A 17,060-nucleotide genomic window follows, 5' to 3' on the forward strand; every position below is an offset into this window, starting at 1 on the left:
AGAAATAATGTGCTGTGGTTAATCTGGGACAGTGCTGTAACAGCACAACATTAGAACAAACTTTAAGTTTACTCTTCAGGTAGGTAAATCGATATAAACACAACTAATAAAATTTAACCTAAGTTCAGTGTTTATCTTTGTTTTTTTTTTACCAGTACAGGATTTTTGTTTAAAGTGAGTTCACATGAAAAAAGGGTGGATTCACTTATTTTCATGGGTACCAAATTTCTTAGATTGAGGAAAACTTAGTTTTTTCATGGATATTTGATTTTACCAAAGTCAGCAAACAAGCCTATAGAAAATTTAAAATTCCTTGAACATTTAAATTTGTGGTTGATCTGTCCCCAAGAGATCGACGAAAATTGGTATCCCACAAATAATAATGAATCTACAGTAATTGATTCATTCAAATTGTTCAAAAATTATATCAAAGCCTTGTTGAGTTTACCATATGGAATGGACTAACATTCATTATATGAAGGTGTGTGGTGACCTTCTCGCACAATAACCTTTGGTGGTTAACTATTGTAATGACATTATACCACATATTAATTCTATAATAATAAGAAAAATATAGAGCTGACAAATTGACAGCAAACCAGGTTTTTAGTATTTTGAAGGTATTTTCAAGTTTGTTTGACCTGCTAAGTTCTCTGACTATTTTCCAATCGATCAAGGACCACAACTCCTGAATGATAAAAGTGAAAATTGTCCATATCAAAGTTGACCTCCATTTTGTCATCAGAAGCAACATATTAAAATTTGTAAAGCATTGGATGAAGGATTCAAAAGTATTTGTCTGGAAACAACATATCGGGTGCCAGTTTCCAATCTATGAAGGACCATTGCTCCTGCACAGTAAGAATGGAAATCGTTTATATGGCACTTGACCTCCATTTTGTCATCAGAAGCAACATATTAAAATTTGTAAAGCATTATTTGATTAGTTCATGACTGATTGCACGAAAACAACATAGAGTGCCATTTTCTGATCTATCAAAGACCATAACTCATGAACGATAAATGTGAAAATTATCAATTTTGAACATGAACACCATTGTGTCATCAGTAACAACATATCAAAATTTGAAAAGCATTGATGGAAAGCTTCATAAGGTAATGCAAGGAAACAACATAAAGTGCCATTTTCTAATAAATCAAGGATCATAACTCCTGAACAGTAAAAGTGAAAAATTTCAGTATCGAGCTTGACCTCCATTTTGTCATTAGTAACAACATATTAAAATTTGAAAACCATTGGTTGAAAGGTTCTTAAGTTATTGCAAAGAAACTGTTGGCAGCCACTATTTTTATAACCAGCTTTTTCATTCAGAAAAACCCAATTTTAAACAAGCATTCTAAGAGTATTGCATGGCAATACATAGTCCCCTACCGATTAAAATTTCATTGTACCTGAACAATATGCTAACTTGATCTATAACTTGTCATGGTGTAAACTATATGACAAATATCAAGTCAATATCTTCAAGCATGACGAAAACAAGTGGAAAACTTATTATTTAAGTGAATTTTCTAAGTCCAAGGACCATAGCTCTGCACAAAATCTTCAGACTGGAACAAAATTCGAACTTGATCTGTAACTTGTCATGATAAAACTATATACCAATTATCAAAAAGTTATCTTCAAGCATGACGAAAAAAGGTGTGGAAAACTGATTTGCCGGACTGACGGATGGACATACAAACAGAGAGACAGACAGACGGAGTGCAAACCTAAAGTCCCCTACCGACTAAAAATGTGTATAGATGTTTTGAGGAATGCTGTTACCAGGTAAATGCAATAACACAAAAATCATTCAAAATGTGTAATTTTAATCAATATGGTGTAATAACATAGTTTTTTAATATTTCATAAAAGATACATCAATAAATAACATACATATAATATTTTTTTAACATATTAACTAACAATCAATATTTATAATCTTTGTAACAATAACATACAAATATTTGAGGTGGTTATACAACTTAATTACATTTTACACAATGCTAATAGATCTCACATGCATAAGGTAGTATGGGAATATAAAAAAACAAGATATGAGCTGTCAAATTGACCGCTAACCAGGTTTTCAGTATTTTGAAGGTGCTTTCAGGAGTGTTTCACCTGCCGCTTTCTGTGCCTATTTTCAATATATTAAGGAATATAACTCCTGAACAGGAAAATTGAAAATTGTGAATTTCAAATTTCACCTCCATTTCGTCATCAGAAACAACATATTAAAATTTGAAAAGTATTGATTGAATAGTTCATAAGCAATTGCCCGGAATCGACATAAAGTTCTATTTTTCAATATATATAGGACCATTTCTACTTCATAGTAAAAGTGGAAATCTTCAATATTGAAATTGACCTCAATTTTGTCATCAGTAACAACATATTAAAATTTAAAAAGTATTGGTGGAATGGTTCATAAGTTATTGCACAGAAACAACATAAAGTTCCATTTTCTAATATATCAAGGACCTCCATTGTATCATCAGTAACAACATATTAAAATTTGAAAACCATTGATTGAACCATTCATAAGTTATTGCATGGAAACTGTTGGCATCTGAACGCACACTGCCCACACACCAGTTGTACTTTACCATTTTGATAACAAAATTTTTGTTTTGGTAAAACCCGTTAAAAATGTAGGAGTATAAACAAAAAATGTAGTTTACATCATGCTATTTTCAAAAACTAAAAAAGATAAACTGTTATCACAGAGATATGTCTCGCCTTTTTGTAATTTTGATAATGCAAATGTTGAAATTAAAATAGCAATACTTTTAACATGTAAGTTATGCAAATATTCAAAGTCGATGAACCATGACTGAAGGTACATGTACATGGCTAAACAATCTCCATGGAATGAGATGTGCCAATGCTAATACAACTGCATACCAAATACCATTGACTTATTATAAGTCGTTCCCTTTAAACAAACCTAAACACAAACAATAACTTGTAAACTATGTAAAAGTTTCAAAGTCAATGAACCATGATCAGGGGTGGGGCTATATAATCTCCATGATAACGATACTTTCAAATGCCAATAAATTTGCATACCAAATATCATTGACTTAACATAAGCAGTTCATCTTAAACTGATCTAATCACAAACTAATACATGTAAACTAAGCAAAAGTTTCAAAGTAAATAGACCATGACTGAGGGGGCAGGGCCAAATATTCTCCATGGAAATGAGATGTGCTAATGCTTATACAGCTGAACACCAATTAACATTGGCCTACCATTAATGGTTCCCCTTGAACTGACCTAATCACAAACTAATACATGTTAACGTAGCAAAGTTTTTAAAGTCTATAGACCATGACTAAGGGGGCGCAGCCAAATAATCTCCATGGAAATGAGATATGCCAATGCTTATACAACTGCATACCAAATATCATTGACCTACCACTAGTGGTTCCCCATAAATTGACCTAATCACAAACTAATACATGTAAACTATGAAAAGTTTCAAAGTCAATAGACCTTGACTGAGGGGGAGGGGCCAAATAATCTCCATGGTAATGAGATGTGCCAATGCTAATACAACTGCATACCAAATATCATTGACCTTAGTGACCTACCACTAGTGGTTCACCATGAACTAGACCTAATCACAAACTAATACATTGTTGACGCCGCCGGAAACAGCATACCTATGTCTCGCTTTTTGACTCCGTCAAGGCGAGACAAAAATGTTTTTACACTACAGGTTGGGCATTTTTTTAATATATTTGGCTTAGATACAACAGGAGAAAAGAAAATATAACTTACCCAAAAAATATGTATAAGATATTTTTCAATAAAATACAAAAAGGTTGTCCTTATAACATACTTTCATAAAATTTAAAAAATGGTATATCCATCTCATTGTCTTACTATGTAATAAAATAAATGAATTTACAGTACAACTATTTTAAATCTTAGCTAAGTTATTTCCCCAAATTAAATCATTAATTCTTCGAATAAAATCAATAGATTTTCTGTATTTTTATTTAAAGATATCAACAAAGGATAAAGTAATATAAAAGTCTTTGGTTTAATGACAAAAACATGTTATTTCTTTATAAACTTTGCACATTTTAGTTAAAATCTATATCAATCATAACAGTTTTCAATTTCATTTTTTTGGCATGAGAACAAGTCTTAGAAAAATAACTTTAACTATAGGATTCAGCAGTACATATCACAAAGTGTGAACGTACTGAAAAAAAAGGACAGTATGCCTTCTTACTTTCAAAGCTGAAAAAAAAACACAAAAAATTTGAGTTTTGATTGAATGCAGTACAATTTTATTTTAAAAATCTGATCTAAATGCAAATAAATACAGAAGCTTATTTTGGATCTATCAAACATAAATTTCCATTCATTATAAAAGTGTTTTTTATTTTAAATTAAAATAAAGTATAGTTGGAACATTCTATACTACATTTTAAAACACATGGAAGATTGTTAAAAAAAGGAAGCATTGAAATAATTTTGGCATCCTTTGGTTATTTTTCTACATAAAGTTATTCACATTTGCACCAGTCCTTCGCAAGCTGCTAAACTAAAAAGGAAATTTTCTGTGGCTGGAGTCATCTTTCTTTCTCTTAATACTTCTATTGTTATATATTGTTTACTGTCTTCCCCTGTCACTGATAAGGATTTTAAGTTGTTAATTAATTCTCTGGTTTTGGAAGCTATTTCCTGAAATGGAAAATAGAAAATCTGGAAATACACACTTTTATTTGGAATAAATCAGAAAAATATTGCCTACCATATTTATCCTCTGGCAATTGGAAATAATAGCTATCACTGAAATGTGTTATAATATTGAGGTTAAGCGAAACATAAAACCATCAACTTTAATATTTCTACATGTTGTGGCAAAGTTTATGCTAACAAGGGGAAGTAATAAGGGTATCCATCAATCGTTATACCCTGTCACTTGCTTGCATTCAATTTGCATTCAGAAGTTTATACTACTGGTTTTTGATGTCAAGTTTTGTTAATTGTGTTAATATACTGTTCATTCAATTCTTTAAATATTTAATTTTATTTTTCTGAGCAAATATTCATAAAAGATATATGTATGATGTACAATTTTCATTTCTGGCATTCCTGGACTCATTTTTCTTTTGTCTCATAAATCATTGCTCCATATCCTTTCTGATGTTATATGTTCTTACATTAACCAATTATGTCTGTTTGGGTAGCTCAATATAATGGAACAATAAACAACTGGCATACAATTGGGAGGTTTAGCTAGCTATAAAACTAGGTTTAACCCACCAAATTTCTTCTGAAAATGCCTGTACCAAGTCAGAAATATGATAGTTATTTTCCATTCTTTCCATTGGTTGATATAGTCAAGCATTTGAATTTGTCAGGTTTTATGAACTTCCCCTTTTTGAATTTACATTACCTTGGAATTTCGGTATTTTTTGTTAATACTTTTTTACTATATATGTCATTGCTACTGTAAGAATAAGAATGAAATATCCTTTAGACTACACATACTAAGCTATAAATAGCAACCTGAAACTGTAAAAACTGAACAAATATAGTATTGCATTTAAAAAAGTAGGCTATCCTGACTTAATTTTGCTTGCAGTATTCCCATGTATATTTTAGTACATCTCGTACTGTGGATTTATTATTATTGATAGGCTTGAATGTAGACTGTGTAAACTACAATTTCAAGTATTTTTATAAGCAACTTTAAGAGAATCCATGAAGATTGTTACCAATGAAAACAAATGAATCTACATTATAATCTTTTAACACAGGTTTCTACTTTCAGACTGGAAATTTTTGGAATACTTTTTCTTTCCACAACTCACCTTAATTAGCTGTTCATCTGTTACATCTTCTTTTTCAGCACACTGTACCATAAACATAGCTGTATCTTTGTGTAGTTTTCCCATTGCAAATGATTCTATAAAATTCAAATTGACAAGTGCAGACACACTGATCAGACACTTAGTAACCTTCACTTGTCATTCAATATAAAATAAGGAGATGTGGTATGATTGTCAATGGTATGGCAGAACTTAAATTGTCCCAAATTTCAAAATAATAAAAACATCTAAAAATTCCAGAAAATTAATAGCATTTCATCTACCACATTAAAGGATAAAAAAATAAATAAAAAAGGAAAATTGTTTGTTGTAACAAAGATAATATACTGCTGGTTAAAATTTCAGACCAGTTGAACAGTTTGATTTGATGAAACAAATTGCAATTTAATCAGAATTTTCATTGAACTGCAATAGGTGGACAGCAACACTTACAACCATGTCACTAGTCATTACAAATCAAGTGCTATTTAAAACATGTCAGGTACTGAAACCCAAAATGATCAAATCCAATTGGAAAAATTCTGGGGTAATGTCACCTAAATTTTTACTTCAGTACATTGTACTCACCTAATTTATTACTTCAATACATTGTACTGTGACAGTACTTTTATCATGGGTATCAATTTTAGTGGTTTGAGCAAAAGTTGCATGTTTGTGGGTTCTTAAATTCGTTGATTTTAGTTTTTTTGAAAAAAAAATCGAACGATGTATTTGACATGTTTGAAGCCATCAGAAACAAAGATTCTTGAAAATAAACATATGTTGTTATATAATGATGTGAGGGACATTGCAAAATAAGGTGCTCATTTTCATAAATTAATATGTTCGTCAAATGTATTTATAAAATAATTGCTTTCAGAAACAAGCTGATCCATCTATGCTAACAAATTGTCTCCATTGAGGGAAATTGTTGCACACAAGTAATCAGAAGCGATGACACTAGTTAATCCGAGATTGAATGATTAACGGATTAACAATCACCAAAGGTGTTTATTGGGCCATAAACTTGTCACTTAAAGAAAACAGTTACATAAAAAATTCTACAAATGTACTTTGAATTGTATAATTAATTATTATGAAATACAAAAGCCAGCCCAATATGTTATCATTGTTTTTTTTTTCGTATGAGAATTATGAGGAGATAACATGAACACTTCATCATTGCATATCATCACACGAAGTATAATAGAAAAACAAAGGATATGGGGTATCCATCCATGACACAAAATTAGTACATGCACAACAAAAAAACACACAAAAAGCAAAGGAACAGTGCTTTTATTGCTGTTCTTCATCTCATCTATGTCTTTCATCAATCAAAATTATTTTTTCATAAAATTTAAAAGTTTAGAAGTTGTACAATTTAGGTTTATTAAGATTAAATGGATAAAATCTGTCTGAGGTTGTATATATAGTTCATGGTGCATTTTTTTATATTCGATGTATTCTCTAGATTAAATGCCAGTATCCATGTAGTCAAACCTACATTGGAATCTTTCCATGTCTTGATTTGGATAACAGTTGTTATATTTCGTTGGACACTTAAATTCGTAGATAAAGTCATCCACGAAAACCACGAAAATTGGTACCCCATGAATAAAAGTACTTTCACAGTATGTCAGTAGCTCCGTATGAAATTTAAATTGAGTGAAAAGTTTTAATACTTTTATGGTTTGTGATGTAAATAAAGTTTTTAGGACATGTATACCTTTGGCATGAGTGGCTGTAGTTATCTGACTGGTCGAAGGATTAACAAATATATCATATAAATCTGTCCTGAAAGCAAATAAATGAAATGTTAAAAACTTGATTTCAGATGGGAGCTTCATAATTATTCCTTAAGAAAGAAAGGTTTATTCAACCTCCAATTTATATGGTCTTTGAAATAGTTCAATTTGAATACATATCAAAGAAATTATCACTTCTATGGGAGTTAGGGGTACATCAATGAGACAGTAACCTAACAACACAAAAATAAACTGCTTCGCTGAGCGCAGCTGGATACGCCCGCAGAGGTCCAACCCTGAACAGTTGGGGCAAAAATGGACACAATATTCCAGCTTGATACAGGTCTGAATTTTGATTGTAATTAAATATTTGACATATTATAGGTTTCTGAATAAATGTAGTCAAAGAACTTGAAATTGGTTATATGAATTGAATTTATATTCAATTAAATATTTCTTGCTGTTGTGCAATACACTGTGCTGTTGCGCAATACTTAGTAAATCTGTTGTCAGACTATAAACAAATAAAGTTCAATTAATTCTCAATGTCATATTAGAAATTTATGAAAATGTAAAGGGAGCTTACATCAATAGATATAAACAATTCACCAAAGTTTCATGAGAATTTCTGACAGCATTTTTGAGTTATTGTCCGAAAACTGGAAAATCCCTCCTTTTTTAATGAATAAAACCTCATAACTCAGAAATGATAAATAAAAAATTTATAAAATTCTAAAGGGAGCTTACATCAATAGATATAAAACAATTCACCAAAGTTTCATTAGAACTGCTGAAGTTATTGTCAGAAAACTGGAAAATCCCCCCTTTTTTAATAAATAAAAACCCATAACTCAGAAATGATAAATGAAAAATTTATAAAATTCTAAACGGAGCTTACATCAATAGATATAAACAAGTCACCAAAGTTTCATAAGACCTGCTGAAAGCATTTTTGATTTTTTGTCCGAAAACTGGAAAATCCCCCTTTTTTTATGAATAAAACCCTGTAACTCGGAAATTTATAATCTAAATTATATAAAAATCGAAAGGGAGCTCATGTCAATAAATATAAACAATTCACCACAATTTCTTGCTAGTTGGTGAAAGCATTCTTGAGTTATTGTCCGAAAACTGGAAAATCCCCCTTTTTTTAATGAATAAAACCCCATAACTCGGAAACGTAAGATCTAAAATTTATAAAAAACGAAAGGGAGCTCACGTCAATAGATATAAACAATTCACCAAAGTTTTATGGAAATTGGTTAAAGTGTTTTTGAGTTAATGTCCGACATGTTGACGACAGACGGACGGACAGACGGATGGACAGACGGACGGACAGACAACGGTATACCATAATATGTCCCGTAAACAGGCGTATAAAAATCAAAAAACCTACAGGCAAAAATATCTTAATAAACCACAGATAAGTGTCTATAGAATAAGTTAAGCCTTATAAATTGCTCTTAATCTTGAAAAGAACTAAAAATAAATTTCATTGAGACTATAAAAATGACACCAATTATAAACTCTTACAAAAAAAGCATTCAGTTTTTACTAGAAACAACCCCTGACGAGGATACTGACTGAACATAAACACAGCAGAGTAAAACAAGTTTTTTTTTCTTTATACTATTAATCTTGATTTGTAAGAAAAAAACGAATAGTAAATAAAAATCCTGCTTTGCTATACTCTTTATTGACTCCAGGTTTAATGTTGCTTCACCAGCATATATATCTAAAATAATTATTAATCAAACATAGTTGTTAATTTACCTTCCTTCTATAGAAGCATCTGTAAAACCTGCTACAAAACTATTTTTCTGGGATAAATCTTCCAATTCCGTAGAATCAAGCTCTACATAAGGATATGCTATATCCCAGTTCTGTCTATGCCATACAAAGGCAGGCAATGACCTGAAATAATTTAAAAAAAAATATACATGTACTGCTTTTAACAATGATTTGATTTAATGTTACTATTCAAATTGAAAAAGATGGAATATGCTAGGTGTACATCTGCTGCAGAAAATACCAAAGCAAAAATCTTACAATCCAGACAAGATGAACAAACTAGAGATGCAATGGAGCCTAAACAGTCATGTGGATATATTTTGCCCAAAAAGCAAATATAAGCTTTTCATCAGAACCAAAGTAATAACATATGGTATGTGTATACCTTCTGAAGAACATTTCTACATGTTTAGTTTTCATTTATTTTTTCATCAGTTCTTTAACATAAATGAAAACATTGTTTCAACTTGATGTCTGATAGTTACCCTTTTTGAGTTTTTGAAAGTAGTAACACTTGTTACAGACCTTTTCAGAAATTGGAAAAGCCATGGAGGCTTTTTTGTTGACAAAGCAGTGGTAGTGCTCCAAATCAAAAGAAACAACTCTTTTATATGTAACCCTAATTATAAAAATAAGAAGATGTGGTATGATTGCCAATGAGACAACATTCCACAAGAGACCAAATGACACAGAAATTAACAACTATAAGTCACCGTACAATGAGTAAAACCCATACTGCATAGTCAACTAAAAAAGGCCCCGAAAGCCTTTTCTGTTCTCAATGCTAATACATCTGCAACCCAAATATCATTTATACACAACACTATTAGTGGTTCCCCATAAACTGACCCAATCACTAAGTAATACATGTAACCTAATAGAATGGTATGAGATGACAGAAAATTTTCAGAATATAACCAACCCTTCATACCTGACTGAATAACAATAAGTACAATTTTGAAGAAACAGGCCATTCTTGACTTCACAATGATATACTGTATATATATAGACACTATGTCTATTGTTGAAATCAGATGAATTTTGGGGTTTTTTTGTATCGTTTGGTTGCTGTCTCATTGATGAATACCCTATATCTCCTTTTATTAATGTAATTCCTGGTGAAAGATTACCTAATAAACTGTAATAAATCTTCTAACTGGTTCTGAGGGTAATAGACTGCTATTCTTTTCTTTAATAATAATGCTGTGTATATGAGTATTGTTTCTAATCCAAATGTGGTTACTATGTCTGTAAATCAGAAAATTTGTTATCAATATGTGATTACTCAAAAATTAAATATATCATAAATACAAAAAATAAAATCAACTAAAAAAAAAACACCAACCATAAGTCAGAAAAAAATATTTAATAAAATAAATACATATTGATATTTTTTTCAGACTTTACTAGATGTAAAAAGATAAAATCATGTCTGTGTCAGCCATATCAATCACTCAGAAAATTACTTCTTCAAAAAATATGTAGCTACTTGATAAAAAGGTAGCACTGCATCTTACGATATTAAAGATGTAAGCTCTATAGCTTATCAATGAAACCCTTGTAGCAATTGTCAAGAGCAGAAATAGATACATATGTTATTTACTACTTTTTTCTATATTGTCCCATATACATCCAACCAATATCCTGTTTTTTCTCATTGATAATTCATTTATGCATGCATATAATTTTGGTCATTGATTCAATAATACCATATAGTCATGATTGATATTACCTGGTGTGTAGGTGCATGTACAAGGTGCACTATCAGTACCGTAGTTCTATGTTAAACAAATTTAATAAAAAATGCATACAAAAAAATAAAATCTACATTACAAAACTTATCCTACACTGAAATTGTATAATAAATTTTCAAATGACACAAAACCAATTTCATCTTAATCATTGCATAGGTATAATTTATTCAATAAAAAAACAGTGTTTTTTAAATATTTCTTTAACATTAACCTGTGGTCTTTTCTTCTATCTCTGATTTTCATGCTTTAAACTTACATGTATCTGCTTTATAGAACATTTCTATTGACATGTTATTGATCTACAAAATATTTCTACTTAAAATTTATTGCTTTTTCAAAACTCCTTTGTTAATTAAGGCACGCTGATCTTAAATATTATTCAATTGCAAGATCGTCCTGTTAAAAATGTAAATATAAATGTACTTTGAAAACGAATATATGCACTGTACCTTTTATTTTTGAATTGATAAAAGCTCTTTTAACATCAAAATCTCTAACAGAAAATCGACCATTTTCATCAGTTGCACATGATCCTCTTGTTAAAACATGTAAGTATAGCTCTAACATGGATGCTGGATTTCCTGTTTTTCTGTATTTCATGCATAAAATCTTACAGAGTACTTCATATTTTTCAGGATTGAAGTCTTTTGTTACCAGGACTAGTGAAAAATGAGTAACCTGAAAATATGAAAAATTACAACTTTTAGTGTACAAGGAGCAAGTACCGCTCAGTTGCAAACTTGGCATATATTTATTATATTGATAATTTTTAAAAAAGAGCATTGAGCTATCAGTTAAACGATAATTTAAACTATGTAAATTTCAAATTAAATTCCAATTAAATCAAAGTTTACCAGAAAATCTTGAAACAGTTATTGATCAATTGATTACTTGCTGCTGAACATGCATCATCATCATCATTGTTTGACAGTCACAAGTTGGAGTTATTGCATGTAATTTATAATGCAAATTTCGCAGTTTTTGGTTATTATCTTGAAAACTACAACAGATTGAGAGAAATTTTAAAAAGTAAGAATAACGGGAACAGTAAGATCTACAAATAAGTCAACATGGACAAATTGTCAATTGATATAAAAATAAGAAGATGCGGTATGATTGCCAATGAGACATCTCTCCACAAGAGACCAAATGACATAGAAGTTAACAATTATAAGTCATCGTACGGCCTTCAACAAGGAACAAAAACCCATTATAAGAGTATATTTATTCATTTCACTTGAAATCGCAAACTTTCTTCAATAGGTAATAGTGTAAATTAATAAATTTTTACACGCATTACTTTGGCAATTCTTGAACAATGGACAAAACAATGGATTAATTATTGTGATTTCATGAAATGGTGCAAACAAATAATGGTATAAATTTCAAAATATGAGTTTTGGTTATAATGAAACCTATCTCATTTCAAGTTTCAAATCAATGACTTTATAATATTTGCATTATTTAAAAAAAAAACAGCAGTGATATAGATATATTTTGTATCATAAAAATATGATGAAATAAGGATATAATTCATTCATGCAACACATTTTAATGGTTTTATAATGTATATGTGGTATATGTGTACTACAAACTCTTGATAAATGATCCTCCTCTGTTACTTGATATGTCTTTATGTAATACCAATTTCTTCTCCATTGACTATATATGAAAGGAATTATTCCATCTGTGGACATGGTCAACTGACTCTTCTGAAGAAAAAAGTTTCTTTCTTCTTCTGAAACATTTGGATATGACCAGGTCCATAAAACATCTCCATTTGTGTCTCGTTCTTAAAAAAAAAGTAATGTAGAAAGAAGTAACAACACAAACCAGCCTTATTTAAAGGCAGTGTCTGCGCGACCCCGCATGCTGGGACGAGTAGCCAAATTTGCCTTTGTAGGCTACTCATCCCCGCATCCGTTTTATAATAAAATGTCATCAGTTCTGGAATGAAACGAGAATATACACAGAAATTATCAGTAATTTGTGGATTTTGTGAATTCAGTGAAGAGAATGGCAACTAATATTTTTAAATTTGTATTTATTAGTTAAAAATTAATAAACATTGCAAATTATATTCACACTAAAGGAATAAAACTGTACAATCCCTGTAAAGAAAACATGATAAAAATTAGAAATTAAATGTAAATGCACATTAAAAGAATAAAATTAAAAACCAATTGTTCAGAGAACAATTGAAGGGTTTCCACATCAATTTTCTAAATTAATGATGAGAAGCTACTGCCGGTTTCCTCAAAGTTACTATTGGCGTCCAAGCATAGGTTTCTTCATACTGATTCAATAAATAAATGTTTCTATATATTTTTGCCTGTAATAAGGGAGATAATTGTCAACTTCCAGTCTCACATGATAGCTTTATTTACACTGATTCCAAAAATATATGGTTTCTATATACTTTTGCCTGTAATAAGGGAGATATTAGGTACTTCTGGTTTAGTGAAGGTCACTTCTGGCCTCAAAAGATAGGTTGATGTAAGCATATTTAAAAAATATATAGTTTCTATGTACGTTTCCATGAAATAAGTGCAAAAATGGCTACTTCCGGTTTACTCAAGGTCACTTCCGGTTGACATTTTTCAAGGTCATATGTCAATCAACATTTAGCAAAAGACCCTATGGCTTTATCATGTACCAAGTTGAACAAATAATCAATTAACCTAAAATTTATTCTTTTCAGGGACAATAGCTCCTATAAGAAGTCATTGGATTGTTTCAGACCAAGTGTATCATATCTTCATCACAATGAGGCAAACATTTTGCACTAGTTCTTTTAAATATATCTCCAAGATTGTCAGACGAGATCTCAGAACAATGAAAAGTCAAAACTTAGAATTTGACCTTGACCTTTGACCTTGACCTCAAATTTATTTTAATGAACCCAGGACCTAAAATACACGTACCTTAGGTCTGTATTACTTACCATTCATGTGATACATTGACATATCACTTATGTCAAATTCAAAAGGGGAAATAACTGTCATATGTAGTCTACAAATTGATTCGGTTAAAATTTAACAAATCATCCTGAGGATATAAGGAGCAATTTAGTAAAATAAATTTGTCGCTTTCTTTTACGGTTACGGAGGAGATCTCACCACAAAGAATACAGTGTTTGGGGAGATAACTCTTACAATAAAAAGTCTTGGACTAAACAGGGTCAGTCTCAAAAGCGCAATAACTGTTCGATATCATATGCAAAAAATCTAAGCAACATCTTGCGAAACCACAAAACAAGTTTTGAAATTTGGCGGAAGAAGAAAAAAAATGATCAGAACAAATACAATAGGTCTTTCCACAAAATAGTGGAAAGACCTAATTATACTGAATTTGAAAAAAGCTATGTGAAAACTTGAGTGTGAAAATAATTTTCTAGTAAAATGCAAAACAGAAACCAAAAATTTAAAATATCTACTTTTTTCTAAAGCCAGGCACCTGATTCAGAGTTTCTTATATACAATTGAATGTAGTTATTTGATTGGTATTTTTGAACAAATTGTTCCAATTCATTATAACTTTTAAATGTCTTCCCCACATATATATCACATTCTTCCATTTTAAGACTATTTATTAACCATGTTAACTCAGAGAAAAACTTCACTTACTATAAAAATATTTATAAAACTTCTGAGTAGTTATCAATTTATTCACTAATTGCGATAATTTCCCCGTATATTTGATGTTTCATTCCCAATCCGTTCACATTTTATTATAAACCGGAAGCAGGTACATGTAGCCTACGAATGCCAATTTGGCTACTTGTCCACGCATGCAGGGTCGCACAGACACTGCCTTCTTTAAAACAAGATAGATGAACTAAAAATTTCATCATAAAGTGTGTCATCTATGTATTATCTAATATAACAAAGTCTAAATTGAAAACAACGTTCAAACCTATGATTGCGTTGGATAAAAACCGCAATTTTTATATGTGTGCATGCAAAACAAATTTCTTGGTAGAGGGGTCTAAATACAGCACAAACAACATTTTCCAAAAGACCAAATGAGTGAAAAAGTATATTTTAACAAAACGCATTTGACTAGCAGGTCGAACAACTGATGTTCTTAAAACCTTATCTAATATAACATACACATATCTTTGAATATGCAGTAATGAAATCAATTGTGACACCTTGCTAAGTAATTAACCCAGTAAACAATGATCACTTGAAATTTCTATACTACAGTCATTACAGTTAAGTTCAATAAATTTGTTCCTCTAGATCTGGGGCCAAAAATAAATTTTAAATTGTTTGATGTTGCCTAGCTACCCACCTAAAAGCATGAAGAAGCAGCCTACCCAAAAAATTTTATGACACAAATCGTTTCAAATTTTTTTATGCAAAGATTTTTTCCTGCTCTTAGGTCGTTTTGTCTAAAACTTGTAACTTATGTTGTTGGCCAAAAAAAAATCAAATCCCTATATCCCTACCAAACCCTACAAGGCATGGGTAGACAACATCAAACAAGGAAATTGTAAGGGTGGCCTGGTAAGTCTGTGTATTTAGAAGCAAACATGTCAAATGAATGGACTTATATAATGAACATAAATGCTAGCTAGCGTCATATTTTATTCTTTATGTACATGAAAATGAAATGGTAATGATGAAATGTAATAATAAGAAGATACATGTATGGTATGATTGTCAATGAGACAACTCTCCTCCAGATGTAGAAAGTAAGCAACTATAGGTCACTGCACGGCCTTCAATAATGAGCAGACCCATACCACATAGCAAGCTATAATAGGCCTCGAAATGACAAATGTCAAACAATTCAACCGAGAAACCAAATGGCATGATTTATGTACAAAATCAAAATCATGATTATTGGACTTTTGCTCATTTCGTTGAACAGTAACTTCATATGAGTATTAAAAGTGATAATCAAACTTCATGTGACTCGCTCCAAGAAAGATTTAAGTAACATTTTACCAATTAGGCCAGCTGATTTACTGGAAATGAAATTCATGGGCGCAGACATTTTGTTTATCACGTGACATTCCCTTCTCTAGTTTCGGAGTTATTATTCCTATGTTTTTCAACTATAGGAAGTAAATCAGTAGAAATATGCATTTATTCCCAAATTAATATAATTCATTATGAAGTTTTTAAATTGCGCAAAGTATGATATAAAAAAGCTGTTTTCTTTTTCTGGCTCCCATACTTTGCGGACTCGAATAAAACAATAACGGAGAAGAATTGTATAAATATACGTATTCATGTGATGTCGTCTCCGACGTCCGCGTTATCGGTAAGTTTTCTGCTACGTCCGCGTGATCAACATAATTATTATGGCGAATGCATTAAAAAAAAGCACAACTGCCGCATTGGTATTCTCATCAGTTATCACTTCATACAAAATGGGACGTGTTAAGAGTAAGGGAATCTATGTTGACCATGAGTTGTTCGATGGTATGTCTATATTATTTTCGGGGGAGGCTGCATCGATCCCGTCATCATCCCGTGACGTTCTTGCTTTGGAAAACTGAGGGTCTTAAACGTTTTCATATATTTGTTTTCTGACTTTCTAATAATGGTTTATTTTGAATGATTTTTTACTTTTCTGTTTTCCCGAATTTCACCCTCAATATATAACTGCTTGCCGCTGAATGAATGGTCGGATGATGGGTAAAAGAATTGAGTAGAATTTAGTTGAAAATGTTGTTAGCATTAGCAAGATTTACATGTTTTGTTCCAACTAAATATTATCTGTATATGAGGAATTTTAACCATTATGGTTGGTTAAGTAAAGAGGTGTTGACTATAAGACAGATTTTTTCTGTTGTACGACATGTTTGAGCCTACTGACATATGATTTACCAAGTTATAACTTTTCCAACAAGGTACTGTTCATTTCACTGTAACAATGTAACACAAACCACTATATTTGTCGTTTTCGTCGT

The 17,060-nt window shown here is 30.9% G+C and overlaps 1 protein-coding gene across 1 annotated transcript; it reads right to left on the bottom strand.

The window, feature by feature from the left end:
• Positions 1 to 1,816: 1,816 nt before the first annotated feature.
• LOC127735382 (DENN domain-containing protein 10-like) lies at positions 1,817 to 16,143 on the bottom strand. Its single transcript, XM_052245548.1, has 8 exons — positions 16,090 to 16,143; positions 12,730 to 12,926; positions 11,584 to 11,812; positions 10,511 to 10,628; positions 9,363 to 9,503; positions 7,571 to 7,638; positions 5,845 to 5,939; positions 1,817 to 4,708 (listed from the first exon to the last, which is right to left on the bottom strand). Exons 1-8 carry the CDS (start codon positions 16,136 to 16,138, stop codon positions 4,535 to 4,537), a joined length of 1,071 nt encoding a protein of 356 aa, XP_052101508.1. The 5' UTR covers positions 16,139 to 16,143; the 3' UTR covers positions 1,817 to 4,534.
• Positions 16,144 to 17,060: the final 917 nt, after the last annotated feature.

This window comes from Mytilus californianus, unplaced genomic scaffold (genome assembly GCF_021869535.1).
Source record: "Mytilus californianus isolate M0D057914Y unplaced genomic scaffold, xbMytCali1.0.p SCAF_3, whole genome shotgun sequence".
Lineage (NCBI taxonomy): Eukaryota > Metazoa > Mollusca > Bivalvia > Mytilida > Mytilidae > Mytilus > Mytilus californianus.